This window comes from Artibeus jamaicensis, unplaced genomic scaffold (genome assembly GCF_021234435.1).
Source record: "Artibeus jamaicensis isolate MK-2021 breed Jamaican fruit bat unplaced genomic scaffold, CSHL_Jam_final contig_471, whole genome shotgun sequence".
NCBI lineage: Eukaryota > Metazoa > Chordata > Mammalia > Chiroptera > Phyllostomidae > Artibeus > Artibeus jamaicensis.
This window is the reverse complement of record NW_026521850.1, coordinates 337,058-352,312: the sequence shown is the minus strand read 5'-3', so window position 1 is coordinate 352,312 and position 15,255 is coordinate 337,058. Positions and strand designations below refer to the sequence as shown.

Below are 15,255 nucleotides of genomic sequence, written 5' to 3'. Positions count from 1 at the left end.
GTATCATGGAGGAGTACTGCCAAGTGCAAGCCCCCCGTCGGTGGCTGCATCTGGCCCTGGCCTTGCTCTGTGCAGCCGGGCTTGCTCCTGCTGCCTGGGCTTCTCACTCTGCACCTTGCCTTGGGCAGGTTTTAGAGTTTATTTGTGACAATTAGATGCTGTAGAATTTTGGCTCGACTTTGCCCTCAGATGGGGCCGTCCGTCCTTGGCTTTGAACTCCTGTGTCTTAGAAATCAGCCTTGTACCCGCTGCCTCCATGTCCCTTTCATGGCTCCAGCCTCTGACCCCCTGACCCCGGCTCTGGAACAAGTGAGGTGGGGGCTGCAACTCTGCACATAGCCGAGTCACCTTCAGAGTCCCTGGACCACCCGGTCTGTTTTGGTTTTTAATTGCTGAAAGTAGAAACAATACTTACTTCAGCCTGTTTCATGGTAAATATTTGTTTTAAAATTAAATATTATCCTCTGTCTGTCAGTTTAAGAAGTTTGACAGTTTGTCCCCCTGCGGGGAGAAGCTTTTAGCTGCCAAACTGCTGATTGGCTTGGAGCCTGGGACCAGGGGCAGGTTAGGGGCTCCCCGGGCCACGGACAGACCCAGCAGCGCATACTGGCCTGCGTGGCCCTTTGCCAGTGCTTGCCCCGCCGGAAGGTGGCCGGTGTGCCAGGGCACAGCCTGGTGTCCTGCTTGTCTGGCCACAGCGTCCTGGGGCCTCCCGCCTGCCGCTGCTGGGCGACCCTCTGCACCCTTTCCTGGCTGGTTGTCATTTCTAACGGTGTTGCTATTCATGTTCTGTGAATATTTTCTACCAAATTAATTTAGAAATGAAACTGCTGTTCTCGAACTAAAGCTCTGACGTCACCAGGGTGCCTGTGAGGCCTTTCTGCTTTTACATGTCTGGACCATGTGAGTCACTAGGTCCTCACCAGGCTGTGGCTGCAGAGGCAGCTGCCCACACACCGACTGTCCCTGTCTCACCAGGCAGGAGCGAATATCGACACCTGCTCAGAGGACCAGCGGACCCCACTGATGGAGGCGGCAGAGAACAACCACTTGGATGCTGTGAAATACCTCATCAAGGCCGGGGCCCTTGTGGACCCGAAGGTGAGTGCGTTGCTCACCCTCCTGCTCTGCCCACCTGTCCTCAGACAAAGCGGCAGGGCCGGTGCCCTGTGGGGCATCTTCAGGAGTGGTAGCCGCTGGCCATCTACCAGTTTCCAGGAACAGGTGGCTCAGCGAGCTCGGGCGCTTGCGGATAGTGCAGTGTGCTCTGGGCCTGCCGTGTTGGGGGTTCCTCCGTCCGACACGCTCCTGCCCTGGGGTTTCCTGGTGCAGTTCGGGTGAAAGGGAAGGGGCATCCCGTTCAGAAAGGAAGAAGCAGAATGAGCTCTGTTCACAGATCACTTGATCTTGTGTATAGAAAACCCCGAGGAGCCCACAGAAAGACGGTTGGGACTGTGGAGCTGAGGACTGCATTCAGGAGATGTGGGCAGCAGGACACTGGTACAGAATTGTCAGCTGTGTTCTTCACACTTGTTGGCGGGCCATCAGGAAGTTAGGTAAACAATTCAGTTTACAATAACATCAAAAGAAACGATGCACTTAGGAATAAACTCGACCAAGGAGGTGGAAGGCACGCTGAACGCTGCAAAATGCACTGAAGGGAATGGAAGGCGCAGGAGGGTCGGGAGACACGGTGCTGCTGAGGCGGAAGGACCACCCAGAGCGACCTGCAGGGTCAGCGCCGTGGGTCAGCGCCCTACCGAGTCTCTCCCAGACGCGGCAGTGCACCTCCTGAGATCCAGGTGGGTCTGGGGGCCCCTGCACGGCCCAGATGACCCTGAGGCAGAACGGAGCCGAGGACGCAGACCGCCTGGTTTGCAGACTCGCTGCAAAGCCGCACGACGAAGGTGCCGGGGAAGGTCAGACCTGCGGGCCCCGGAGTGGGACGGCGAGCGGAACAGACCTGGAGCACATCGATGACCACTCCTCGGGGACAGGGCCGGCCTTCCACTGGACACCCACCCACAAGGGTGAAGTTACACATAGAGTCTCCATGGCCCTCACCCCCGGCGCACACTGAGAAAGCAAAGTGGGGGCCGGAGCAGACACTTGCTCACCCTGCTCACGGCAGCAGCGCTCATGGCAGCCCAGACAGCCGCAGAAGCCTCGGGGGCCATCTGTGGGTGACAGGTGAGCTGGAGGCATCCACACAGTGGCACGTCGTTCCACCTTGCGGAACGGGGCATTCTGACACCCACTGCAGCCCTGGGGTCCTTAAGGACGTTGTGCCAGGCACAAAAGGACAAGGGCTGTGTGCCTCCTTCTGGGACAGACGTGGGACCCGCAGGTGGAGAGACGGAAGTAGGTCAGGGGTTTGGGGTCTGGCGGTGTCATTGCTGATGGGCACTGAGTGTGCATTTGGGGTGACGAAGAAGCTTCAGGAGCAGATCACAGTGGTGGCTGCCCAGCGCTGCAGTGTGGTTGAGGCCACCAAGTCTGCATCTCACGTGGTCAGAGTGGCAGGTTCTGTGTTGCACAGGCACGTGGGCAGGAAGATGTCGTGACCTTTCATTTGACACACGCATTTGCTGGTGAAAGTGCTCCTAGTGTCCATACTGATTCTTCATTTCCTCTTTCCCATCAAATTACATCCATTTTCCTGTCTCTAAGGATTCTGTAATGTTGTTTCACGTGGCCACATGGTGTTTCCTGATGTGACTGCGTCAGCTTCGTCCCGTGCGTGCTACCGCAGATGCTCCCCCAGCTGGGTCCCGCGCGTGGTCGCCTCCTCGGGACGGTCCGGCTGCTGGCAGCTGGGTGCAAGCGTGCCGTTGCTTCAGGCCCCGGGCCCCCCGGGTCTGCGCGGGGGCCGTCTGACCTCTGGTCCCCTGCTCTTGCCAACGGCAGCAGCTGCACGTCTATAGGGAAATGTTCACGGTTCACCATACACATTTGGCAGTTTTACTTACTATTTTGTTTAAGGGTTTTACTTATTTGTTTTTAGAGAGAAGGGGAGGGAGGAAGGAAGAGGGAGAGGAATGTCCAGGTGTGGTTGCCTCTTGCACACATGCTACCAGGGACCCAGCCTGCCGCCCAGGCTTGTGCCCGGACTGGGAGTCGAACCAGCAACCCCTGATCTACAGACTGGCGCTCAGTCCACTGAGCCTCACCAGCAGGGGCTGGTTACTTACTGTTGTAATTTGCTTCTGGTCCAGCGATCAGGTTCTGCACACAGCTGCTCCCTTTCGTCAGGATGTTTCTCCACCTCACGTGCAGTCCTGTGGTTCGGGTTTGGTGGTGCCGAGATCTGGAGACCTTTCCTTTTTCTGCAAATGTCTGTGTGACTGTCTGGTAGCTGTTACCAGTCCCATCTATTGTGGTGCCGGTGAGCTCCACCAGGGGACGGTTTCCTGGCTCCTGCACAGGGGCCACCACCCCAGCCACGTCCCCCTGAACCATCCTCACAGTGGCAGTCGGAACCAGCTGCACAGAGGACGGCCGCAGGTCTCTGGCATGGGTGGCTCCTGAGTGAGCCTGATGGCGGAGGGTCACAGGAACGACCCATCTGAAAACAGTGTAAATGATGTCAGACCAGCTAGCTGTCATTTAAGTCCCTGAAAGAGGAGAGAAAGCCAGGTAGAAAAGTAACCACATTGCAGGAAAATGGTTGTACATTGCCCAGATTTAATGAAAACCTGCAGGACTAAGGCACTCGGTCGATCTCACGCTGGGTAAGTACAGGCATTGCCACGACTCACTGCATCTGGGCTGGACGGTCAAAGCCAGAGATGGAGTGAAAACATTAAAGGAGCTGCACAAACCAGCAGGCTGCCTCCAGGCCGACACTAGGAAGAGTCCCCGTGTTCTCCCCCTGTCGCTGCATCCAGGGAAAGACCCTCCGGGGGTGCTGGCCGGAGGGCGGGGTTCAGGGGATTCGTCAGCAGGGTTAGGTTACGAGGAAAGCCCAGCCCTGGGGAAAAGTCCCAGAAGTGGTGAATGAGAAAGACATCTATGTTCTTTCAATTTCTTAAAAGACAAAAGGCTGTTTAAAGTGCAAATGAGGTTATATATAGCGTGGCGTGGCATTTACAGAAATTTGGAAGTGAAATACAGGTGACCTTTCAACAACGTGGGGCTTGGAGGTGCCGACTTCTGCCCAGTTGAGAACCCACATGCGCCTTCCGCTTCCCCGAGTTAAGGGCCCCTCGCTGTGGCGGGGGGGAACTAATGCCAGGACACCCTGCTGATACCAAAGTCCATGGTTGCTCAGCTCCCTTACATGTCCGGTGGCTGGGAACAGAGCAGGCTGTGGCCCTCCACACTCACAGCTGCCCAGTCGCCACCAAACACACTGTTGTTGACCTGGCATTGAACTCGTAGATGCGAAATCTGGGGAATGGGAGGGCCAACTGTGCACCGATTTTATTAAGGTTTCATTTGTTTCTTTTTAGAGAGGGGAAGGGAGCAAGAGAAACTTCACTATGTGGTTGCTTCTCGCATGCCTCCTACTGGGGACCTGGCCTGCAACCCAGGACTGGGAATCGAACTGGTGACCCTTTAGTTCTCAGGCTGGCACTCAATCCACTGAGCCACACCAGCCAAGTCCGTATATTTGTGTTTTAAAATCTGTGTATAAGTGGACCCATGCTTTTCAAACCTGTGTTGTTCAAGGTCAAGCATGTGTGACAGTGTACAGAGGGGCAGCAGTGAATGGAACCAGACCGCTGTCAGGCAGTCTGATCTCTGTCGTGAAAGGCGATACATACTCATCTAAGGAGACTGATAGAGATCGGATGTTGTAATCCCCAGAGAAAGTACTAAGAAAATGGTGTAGAAGAGATCAGCTTTGAGGAAATTTTTTAAACTAGTAAAGGAAATAAAACGGAACGCTGAAAAATGTTCATCTGACCAAAGGCAGGAAAAAATGAATGAAAACAGACGGGAGGTTGCAAGGTGACAGGTTCAAACCGAACGGTGGGAGTTGGTCAGTGGTCCCCCTGAAGGCAGGAGTCCAGGAGTCTGAGCAGGTCAAGAGCAGGAAGCAGAAGTGCGCGTGGTGGGTGTGAGGCCAGGCTGCAAACCGGTTACAAGTGGAGAGGAAGATGGGTTATCTCGTGACCCCAGCATAGAGAAAGCTTCTTCAACAAGACCCAAAGAAGGACAAGAATGACCGATTGGATCGAGTGCATTCTCAGAACTTCTGTTCGAGAAGAGACATCGTAAAGTACAGGAAAGGCTACAAACCTGAGAGGAGAGTTTGTCACCTTGGCGAAGGATTGATACCCAGAAGTATCTGTAAGGATCTCCTACAGATACTGCAAAAGCATCCAAAGAAAAAGTGGGGAAGAGGGCACGCACACACCTCCCGGAAGAGAGAACAGTGGCCACCCCGCTGTGTGAGCGCCACGCACGAGTGTCTGGTAGCATCGAGTCCCAGAGTGCCCTGGGGCTGCTCTTTGGGGTGAGCAGCATGGCACACCCAAGGCTTGGCTGCGACTGCACTGAAACCCTCTCCCCGAAACTGCACTCCTGGGCGTGTGGATGTCCACCGCCACTCCTGCCCCCGGGAGCAGGGGAGTGTGCAGTGGTCAGTGTGGCCTCAGGTGGTGGAGCTGGGAAAATGGTGTTCTGGCCAGGAGTGTCTGCCTCAGTGGGAATAAGTGACCCCGTGCTGCCTGTTTTCTGCAAAGATGAGTCTCGGGAGAGGCAGAGGATGAACCGCCATTCGTGGACTCGGGTGGTGAAGGGGTGATGCAGTGGGGCTGGGCCCTGGGCTGTTCCCGGAGGTGGTAGGTGGGGGGATCCCGTACTGCCCGTGGGTGAAGGCGGGCTCCCGTGCCTACGCCTCTCTCTCTGGTGGTCGCTCGGCTGGGGTGCCCCAGCTTCGTTCTGCTCCCAGTGAGCCATCGCCGTGTGCCAACTGGACGCTACTGCCCGGGGCTCGGCCCCTGCTCCGGCCTCGTCCCAGCTTGGGATGTCTGCAGTCTTGCTCCCCGGGGCGTGTCCCCCCCAGGAATGCACCCTTGGTGGTGGGTGCTCACACCCAGGACCGCGCTGGAGGCGTGCTCGGGAGAGACGGCCTCGAGAGACATGGGCGGTGAAGACAGGACTGCGCAAGCGCAGCAGCAGCGTCCTCTGGAGAAGGCGGTGGCCGCTAGGCCCCGTAGACCCTCCCAGAGCATCTGGGTCTGACAGAGACCCTGGGTGGGTGGCTTTTATTCGCCTTGAGACAGTTCAGTTAATGGGGCACTTCCGGCCTCCTGAGGAAGTGGCGGTGGAGGCTGATGGGAGCCGTGTCTGTAGCCGCAGGAGGTGGGACGAGGCCAGGCCTGGCTGCATGGGCGCCGGTGCCTGGGTCATCTGCACGGCAGCAAACGAGCCCAGGGACCCTCCCTCCCAGAGGGCAGCTGTGGCCCTGGCGTGTGCGTGTGGTGGAAGGCCTGGGACCATCCTGAGGTCCTGCTGGTGTGGCCTGCGGAGGGACAGGCCAGGCATGCTGGCCATGTCCTGCAGCCCATTGGGACTGTGGGTCAGAGAGCAGTGATGGCCCTCAGGTGCATCTGCAGGTGTGCCCTGATCAGGGGACCCCTGGTCACCTGAGGCCCTGACCCATCAGTATCAGGAGTCGGGGTCAGGACCTGGCAGACAGGGCTTGGACCCCTGCCATGGGACCTTGGGAAAGGCCTGCACCCTCTCTGCGCAGGTCCCACGTTCCAAAGGCCCCGCCCTTGTGGCTGTGATGCTGGCCTGACACCACGAGTCCCATGAGTCTGGGGACCTGATGGTCTTTCTGTTTCAGGATGCGGAGGGCTCCACCTGTTTGCACCTGGCCGCCAAGAAGGGCCACTACGACGTGGTGCAGTACCTGCTCTCAAACGGACAGATGGACGTCAACTGCCAGGTGAAGCCCCACCCTTCACTTGCCAGGCCCCGCCCCTCCCTGTGCCCCCAGGGCTCCCCCTCCCCCGCCCACTCGAAGCTGCTCTGCTCTGCTCTGCACACTCCTCCTCTGCACTGCAGCCTCGGAGCTCGGTGGTGTCTGCGCTGAGATGCCCCCGCCCCCAAGCTGGCCCTCGGTTCCTGGTGCGTCTCCCCTCCAGCACCGGCCCGATCTGCTCCCGCCTCCTCCCACTTGTGCTATCACCCGACTTGCCGAGCCTTGAAGTCGGCGTCCCTCGGTGCCGCGTGTTGTGCTGGGCGGTGCCCGACACCACGGAGGGCTCCCTGCCCACTCCTGGGGCCCCTCTGCAGGCCGCCCCACCGTCCTTTCTTGCTGCCAGCCTAGTGCCCTTGGTGTGGCGTGTGCTTCGCCTCCACCTTGACAGGGCTGGGCCCACCTCCTCCACTCTGCCTGGGCACCCCGTCCAGTTTACTTTTCCGTTTGCCACCGACGGTGCTGGGTGGCTCCAGGAGGCTTGTGTCCTCTCCACCGCGTCCTCAGCACCTGGCAGTGTCCGCAGTCGACCTGCAGGGAGTCGCTGGGAGCTGGGGCGCTGGGGGTGCAGAGTTGCTCGGTGAGGGGGGCGGCCCTCGCCTGCTGCACACCTGCCCTTCTCGGGTGTGAGCAGCGTGTCCCGGGCCCTGAGGGGCGGAGCCGCAGGTGCCAGCTGGTTGGTGCCACCATCACCCCAAGAGGGAGCTGGCCAAGTTCTGTGTCCTCTGTGCCTGGATGTGTGTCCACAAGTAGCGTGTGGCTGGTGCTCAGAGCTCCTGTCACGGCCACTGAGGGGTCAGCAGCCCCTGTGCCTGCAGCACCTCCCCCAGCCAGACCCCAGGGTCCGAGGGTCTGGCCTGGCTGTGCCACCGGCCACTGCACAGGGCCAATAGCGCCTGTGCTCACCATTACTTCTGAGAGCTGGATGGGTTTCTAGTTCTTGCTCTCGAAACCAGGATGATGGTGGCTGGACGCCCATGATCTGGGCCACCGAGTACAAGCACGTGGACCTGGTGAAGCTGCTGCTGTCCAAGGGCTCCGACATCAACATCCGGGACAACGTGAGTGTCCGGTGTGGGGCTCCGGCCAGCCCTGCGTGGCCCTTGGTTCCGTGGTGCGATTTTGTGTCAGCCAGTTGCTGGCTGTAGCCTCGGGGGCACGTCCGAGTGCAGCCCTGTCACCAGCTCCCGTCAGTGACCAGGACCTGGGGGGTCGGGGCCCCGCCCATGCCTGGCTCGGTGGTGGTGTGATGTTGGTTCCTCTCAACTGCCCCCTGGGGGAGGAGCAGGCAGAGGCTGGGCCGGGGTTTCTGGCTGATCTGAGGCCAGTGACCTGATCACAGTCGGCCGGCAGGCCAGGTGCATCTGCCCGGGAAAGGGGCTGCAGCCAAGGTGGCAGCCCCCCTGTGGCACTGTCACCAGGGCAGTTGGGGGCTGGGCGGCTGAGGCCATGTGCTCAGCGCTGGTCAGGTTCGTTTCCTAGGAGGACTTTAGGGGCCGCCGAGCTGGGGGGAGGGGCAGGGGAGTCTGGGACTGTCCCCACAGAGGGCGGGAGCTTCCAGGACAGGCAGGAGCACTGTGGCCTTGTCCACCCTCACAGAGCTGCCTCCGTGGGCCGTCCGACCACAGCCCCTCTAACGATGGCAGGACGAGTGCAGGCCGGGCTGACATGAGCCCACTGTGAGTTCGCAGCCAGGCCCCGAGGGCCTGGGGGCTGTAGCAGGGTCCTGAGAGGGGCTGCAGGCTGAGACGCTGCAGGGGAGTTAGGTTGAGGGTCAGTGGGAAGGACGCGGTGGCCACGCAGAGAGGCACTAGCCCCTGCCTCCCTGTCATTGGCCTCCCTGAAGCGGCTCGGAGAGTCACAGCCGAGACTGAGGGCCAGACAGACGGCCGCTCACCAGGAGGCGGGGAAGGGGGGGCAGTGTGGGCCTCCACGTCCCTTGCTGTCAGCCGCAGGGCCAGTGGGGGCAGGGGCTCCAACGCCTCAGAAACATCTATTAGATCGTGCGTCACTTTTACACAACGAGACAGCTCCGCCTCACAGCGTTCTCTGCGTCTTGTTGGCCGACAGCACGGTTTGAAGTGTACTGCTGGGGAAGCCCCCGCCCCCCACCCCCCCACCGGCGGTGACCCTCACTTCCTCGCAGAAGGTTCCCCCCACCACCAGGTGGACGTGTTCGCAGACGTGGGCCCAGACTTAGGGCATCCGAGCCTCTCGTCTCCGCTGGTGGGCCTGTGAGCCTGCGGGACTGCCTCGGCCGGGACTCCGTGCGGCGTGGGTGGTCTCTCTTGGGTCGCAGCGCAGAGTCCAAGGCCAGGACAGGTGTGTGTCAGCTTTCCTGGGAAACTGCCGTCCAGGCCGGCTGCTCCCTGCGTCGCCAGCCCAGCCTCTGCACCTGCCTGGCACCGCGGGTCCACCCTGGCCTCTGGTTGAGGTTTACTGCGTCATCTCTCGGCTCCCCGGAGCACCGGGGGCGTGTGTGGGTTCCGGCACATTCTCTCTGGCACAGGCGTGCGCCTCACAAACCCCCACAGCTGTCTCGTGAGGAGCAGACGCTCCAACATGGCGATGCACGGCCCAGAGGTCACTCTCCTGACCCTGCACCCCACAGACCTGCCTGAGTCGTCTCCGTGCTCTCAGGTGTCGTGTGGGCGTGTGACTGTCCCAGCACCTTCACTCAGGAAACCGCCCTTTCTCCAGAGATGACCTGGCTCCTTTGTCAGTGGCCAGCTGACCTCAAATGCAGGTCAGCCCCAGGCTCTGTCTTCCTCTGGCCACCAGGTGTCACTTGGCTGGTCCTCTCGGCTGGGAGGTAACCCGGCTGGTGCCTCCTGTCCATCTTGGCTGGCAGCGGAGGTGCCAGCGTACTGCTGTGTGGTGTGTAGCCGGCTGCCACAGTGGCCCCCGGGAGGCGGGGGCTTGCTCATGAAGTCGTACACTGTCCTGGTGGGAAGAAGGGGAAGGGGCCCTGAGGGAAACCGCACTTTGCTCAGGAGCCCGCAGACGTGAGGACGACAGAAGCCAGAGGCAAGATCAGGGAGAACAGGGCTGAGGGCGGTGTCCAGGAAAGGAAGCTCAGGCAGGACCTGGCTTTCAGAGCACACCCCGCTAGCCCGCTAGGCGGCCCCGGAGCTCTGGGTGCAACAGAGCAGGGCCTCAGAGGCCCAGGCGGCCCTGCTGGTGAGGGTGAGGACACTGCCCTGCCCGTCCCTGCCCTGCTGTGTCTGCCCGAAGGAAGCTCCCTGGGCTGAGGGTGGGGAGCGCACTTAACACGGAGTGGGAGAGGGGGCAGAGAGCCCCGTGTGGAGAGGTGCTGGGCGCCTGCCTGGGTGTGCAAAGGGCGCACCCCCAGTTGGCACAGCAGGAACTGGGACCCACGAGTCCAGGATGCTGGGACTCTCGCCGCGGTTCCTGAGGGGCAGACAGAGCAGACAGTGCTTGGTGGACTGTAGTTTGTGCCTCGGGTGGGTGGTCCCGCCTGCAGGGGAGCTGGTTGTTCACAGACGGGCTCTGTGGCATCCACCGGCCTGGTGTTCCGAGGGAGACGCGGGGGAGCTCAGCCAGTGTGGGGGGCCCTGCCGCATGATGGGGTTGGCGGGGACAGCTGCCAGGTCAGCTGCGCCGGTCACCGCACTCCTGGCATCGGGAGAGGGGTTGCGTCCCCTCGGAGCCACGGCGAGGTTGGGCGCCTTCCCGTGTGTGCCCGCCCCCCCCCGCCCCCCCTGTTGCTCTCGTGCCTTTCCTGGCGACACCTTGTAACAGCCACAGAGCGCGTCTCTGCATAGCCAGCCTTCCGGTTTCTCCTGTACTTGAAGTTTTTATTCTACAGAGGCTTCTATGAAGCAAAACTCCACTGAGGCAGAGTTGTCTGGTTTTTTTTGAGAGTTACGCAGGTGTTACCTTGTCCTGTGGTTGTCAGGGCCGTTCCACAGAGAATGGGATTGTTAACAGTAGATAGAAGCCCCTACACATGTGGCACGTGTGTCTCTGCTGGTCTGCGGCCGGGGGATAGAGGGGAAAGCAAATGGCAAAGCAGGGCCACCTCTGGGCCCCGCCCCCAGCCTCATGCCCGCCCCCGCAGGAGGAGAACATCTGTCTCCACTGGGCAGCCTTCTCAGGCTGCGTGGACATCGCCGAGATCCTGCTGGCCGCCAGGTGCGACCTGCATGCCGTGAACATCCATGGGGACTCGCCGCTGCACATCGCCGCCAGAGAGGACCGCTACGCCTGCGTGGTGTGAGTGCCCACGGGCGGCCGGCGGGGCACTTGCGGTTCAGGGCGGTCGCCATGGAAGAGCCTCGGGAGTTTTGGTCGGCGGTGGCCCAGGGGACAGCCCTCGGTGGGAGCCCTGTGGGAGTGGTGCTGCGAGGAGCCTTCCACTTCCTGAGGCCTCGTCCCACATCACGCACACCTGAGTGTGGCCCCTGTGCTCATCAGCAGGACCTCAGCGACCCGCGTCACCTGGGAGTGAGGGGAGGTCCCTGGGGTGGGGCACGGCCCTCATGTGGGGCCTGTGGCTCGGCCACTGGGTGCACAGCCGTGGAGCGTGTGCTCCCGCTGTCACCACCACCAGCCTGGTCACCCGCGGGTGCGCTGTGTGGAAACGCCAAGCACTTCGCACCCTCTTCCTGGCCAGAGAGCAGTGGTGGCCATGGACTGTGGTGGGCAAGGACAGGACCTGGGTTCTCGGTGGCGCGTGAGGGCCAGCCTGTGAGGGAGCGCCGGGCAGCGAGCGCGCCATCAGGATGAGGGCTCCGGTTCTCGGTGTTTGCACTGGTCGCAGTCACCTCACGAGCCTCGTCTCCCTGCCTCTGAGTCACGGTCCGAATGTTCTGTCGGCTCTCGGTTTTCCTCGTAGCCTCTTTCTTTCTCGGGACTCAGATGTCAACCTGAAAAACAAGGAGGGGGAGACGCCGCTGCAGTGTGCGAGCCTCAACTCTCAGGTGTGGAGCGCGCTGCAGATGAGCAAGGCGCTGCAGGACTCGGCCCCGGACCGGCCGGTCCCCGTGGAGAGGACCGTCAGCAGGTGTGCGGCACCCGGCACCATGGTCAACAAGGGGGGCGCGAGGGTCTGTGACGAGAGTTTCTTGCTAAGCAGTGACACCCCCAGCTGCAGTGCAGGCCCCACCCCCATGCTCAGTGGTGGCCCCGTGGGTCCTCTGTCCCAGTTGGGTCGTTGGAGCAAAGGTGACGTCCCCTTTCCTGTGGCAGGGACATCGCTCGGGGCTACGAGCGGATCCCTATTCCCTGCGTCAATGCCGTGGACAGTGAGCCGAGCCCTAGCAACTATAAGTACGTCTCCCAGAACTGCGTGACGTCCCCCATGAACATTGACCGGAACATCACGCACCTGCAGGTCTGCGCGGCGGGAGCTGGTATTGTCCTCTTGGGGCAGCAGTGGGGCCAAGGGCCCCCGGAGGCCCAGCGCTCTGGTGGCCATCTCCCACTGACAGCCAGAAGTACGCACAGGTCCCTCCAGAAAGTAGCCCGGGTCCCAGGTCCCCGGTCCCCAGAAGGAGAACTGAGTGTCCTCAATGAGTGGCGGTTCTAGGGACCGTGAAAGGAGAGGCACCTATGCCGCGCACCAAGGGTCCCGCCTCCGCACCCGTGCCCACAGCCCTTCCCCCTGCAGGGGCACGAGTCAGACCCGTGCTGTCTCCACGCCCTCGGCCCCCAGCCCGGCCTTTGCCGGGAGTGTGGTCAGTGCAGCCCCGCCTGCCCTTGGCCGCCCTCCCCTCCTGGGGTCCTCACCCAGCGCCCGCGCCCACCCACTGTTCTTCCTGGGAGCCCGCGCTACCCCTGGAGCCCTAGAGCAGCACCGAGAGACCCCGCCCCCCGCCCCCCGCCCCCACCGTCACTTTCAGAAAGGACGTGGCCGACGAGCGCCAAGCGGAGCGTCTGCGGGCGCCCTGTTGACTGCGCCCCGTGTGACAGCCCCCCCCTCCCGCAGTACTGCGTGTGCATCGACGACTGCTCCTCCAGCAACTGCATGTGCGGCCAGCTCAGCATGCGCTGCTGGTACGGCAAGGTGAGCACCGCCCGCCGGGCCGGCCGTGGGAGGGAGCTGCTGCGGAAAGGCATCAGGGAGGAGCAGCAGGCGCAGGGCTGTGGGGACAAAGCCAGCTGTCCTTGAGCTGGGGGTGGCCACGTCCAGGGAATGGACAGAGGGTCCTGACCTGAGGGGCAGAGGGGCCGTTGATGTGGCCTGGAAGCAGTGGAGCACGTGGGGGGAGCGGGGCTCCCCCGGCCCCTTTGCCTGCAGTTGGAGCCCCAGGCGCCCTTGGTTTTGGGAGCTCTGAGCTCACTGGTTGGGGCAGGAGCCAGGGTGTCCTGGGGGCAGTGGGGATGCGCAGGCTGCGAAGGGAGGCCAGAGGCAGACATCTCTCTCCAGAGTCGGCTTCGGGGTGGGGGGGGGTGTGAGCATGGGGACCTGTCCTGTGGTGTCCAAGTGCTCGTCACAGTGAGAGGCTGTGGTGTTGTGGGCACAGCTGGGGGGCTCACACCCTGTAACGTGTGTGTGATGTGGAGCCTGGCCCCTGTGAGGGCGGGAGACCGAGGTTCTGGGAAAGTTCCAGCTGTTCAGGGCGGCATCTGAAGCCGCTGGGGCCGCAGACTCGGCACCTTCGACCCTTGTGCGTCACCCCAGGGGTCTCACAGGAGGGCAGGCCTCTGGGGGTTCACAGGGCTCAAGGCCGTGGGCCCTGCAGCCGGAGTCGGGGTGGGACAGGGTGGAGGGGCAGGGCCAGGCGTGCAGGCTCCCACCCCCTGCAGGGCTCCTGGTGGGAGGCAGGTCCAGAGCAGCGTGTCGCTGTCTGGTGGGCACGTGTGTGCAGGGCCCTCACGGCACGTCTGCCCCAGGACGGCCGGCTGCTCCCCGAGTTCAACATGGCAGAGCCGCCCCTGCTGTTCGAGTGCAACCATGCCTGTGCCTGTTGGAGGACCTGCCGCAACCGCGTTGTGCAGAACGGCCTGCGGTGAGTGGCCTGAGGCCTGGGTGGGGCGGGGGCTTGAGAAGGACGGCCAGGTGTTGCGGTGTCACTGAGCCGTATGTCCGTCACCTGCACGTGTGTGGGGGGTGCGTGCTTGAGGACTGACTTCGAGCCCTTGTTCTTTGAGCTCTTGTGTGAGGGACCTTGAGCCAAGGTCAAGGTCACAGGTGGGCATAGTAGCCACTCTCGCTTCCTCCCAGCTCAGACTCGGCTCTGAGGCCTAGAGGACTGAAGGGCCTCAGTGAGAGGAGCTGAAAGCGGAGGAGTGGGCTTGGCCCAGTGGGGCTGGCGTCACCCCCGAACACCGAGTGCCCTGAGATTCTCCAGTGGCCACACCATGACGGAGTTCTGGCACAGACCTCCCGAGCAGCACGGACCTCTGGTCCCCGGGTCACGGCAATGGCCTCTTGCAGTGTCCCCTGCCCTCCAGAGCCAGGCCCAGACCCCATGTCCTGGTCCACACTCCCCACCCACCCACTGCGTGGGCCCCCTGGGCGAGCAGGGACCGTGTACACCTCCGTCCCTGCAGCCTGCTGTGACCGGCCCTCCTTCCTCTGCTGCCGTGTGTGGCGGAAGGGCCTTTGGGGCAACGTGCCCGTCTCCTGCAGGGACCCCCAGGCTTGCTGATGGGCAGCTGGGTGCCTGTGGCTCTCGGGGCTGGGGAGAGTCCCGGATGCCTGTCCCGTAGCCGAGCTGACCCACATCGTAGCCTGTGGTTGGTGGAAGTGTAGCCCCTTTGGGATTCACTGTGACCCGGGGGCTCAGCCCATGGTCCGTCTCAGTGTCACAGGTGAGGAAACTGAGGTGCAGCACAGGCCAGGGTCTGTGTTCCACATTCTGAAGGCGACCCCTGAGGAGTGGAGACCAAAGGCGTGTGGGCCACCCTGGGGCACGCCTCTGGGCCGTGTGGGGCGATGGAGCGTGTTTGTGGAGGTGGCCCCTGTCTGGGGTCTGGGGAGCTGTGGGCCATGGCTGTGGGCGCGAGCACAGGCCCTGTTTTCCAGGACGAGGCTACAGCTCTACCGGACACAGAACATGGGCTGGGGCGTGCGGTCCCTGCAGGACATCCCCGTGGGCACCTTCGTCTGCGAGTAAGTGGGGACCCAGGATGCCCAGGCTGCTGTGGGGCTGCGTGGGACGGGTGCAGGCGTGCACCCTGCCGGCACGGGCCCCAGGCTTTGCCGGGAGGCACTGTGCTAGAGCAGGGGGCCTGCCCCGCTCTCCTGCTCCCTCCACCTGTTGTCTCACCGGAAGTGCCACTGTCACGTCTGGGACTCTGGTCAGACACGGGGCTTCTGCATCCCTGCTGCCTGTGGCCTCGGCTGAGTATCG

At 62.1% G+C, this 15,255-nt stretch overlaps 1 protein-coding gene across 8 annotated transcripts in view; it reads left to right on the top strand.

The window, feature by feature from the left end:
- The window catches only part of EHMT1 (euchromatic histone lysine methyltransferase 1), a 100,017-nt gene that overhangs the window by 79,370 nt on the left and 5,392 nt on the right, over positions 1-15,255 (top strand). For 7 of the 8 annotated variants that reach the window (XM_053667658.1, XM_053667659.1, XM_053667660.1 and 4 more), the window contains 9 exons: positions 979-1,101; positions 6,800-6,901; positions 7,891-7,995; positions 11,016-11,170; positions 11,793-11,960; positions 12,146-12,290; positions 12,885-12,962; positions 13,793-13,908; positions 14,928-15,014. In XM_053667658.1, coding sequence (XP_053523633.1) covers positions 979-1,101; positions 6,800-6,901; positions 7,891-7,995; positions 11,016-11,170; positions 11,793-11,960; positions 12,146-12,290; positions 12,885-12,962; positions 13,793-13,908; positions 14,928-15,014 — 1,079 coding nt within the window. The remainder of the gene's footprint in view (positions 1-978; positions 1,102-6,799; positions 6,902-7,890; positions 7,996-11,015; positions 11,171-11,792; positions 11,961-12,145; positions 12,291-12,884; positions 12,963-13,792; positions 13,909-14,927; positions 15,015-15,255) is intronic. The other variant, XM_053667663.1, reaches the window with a different exon arrangement.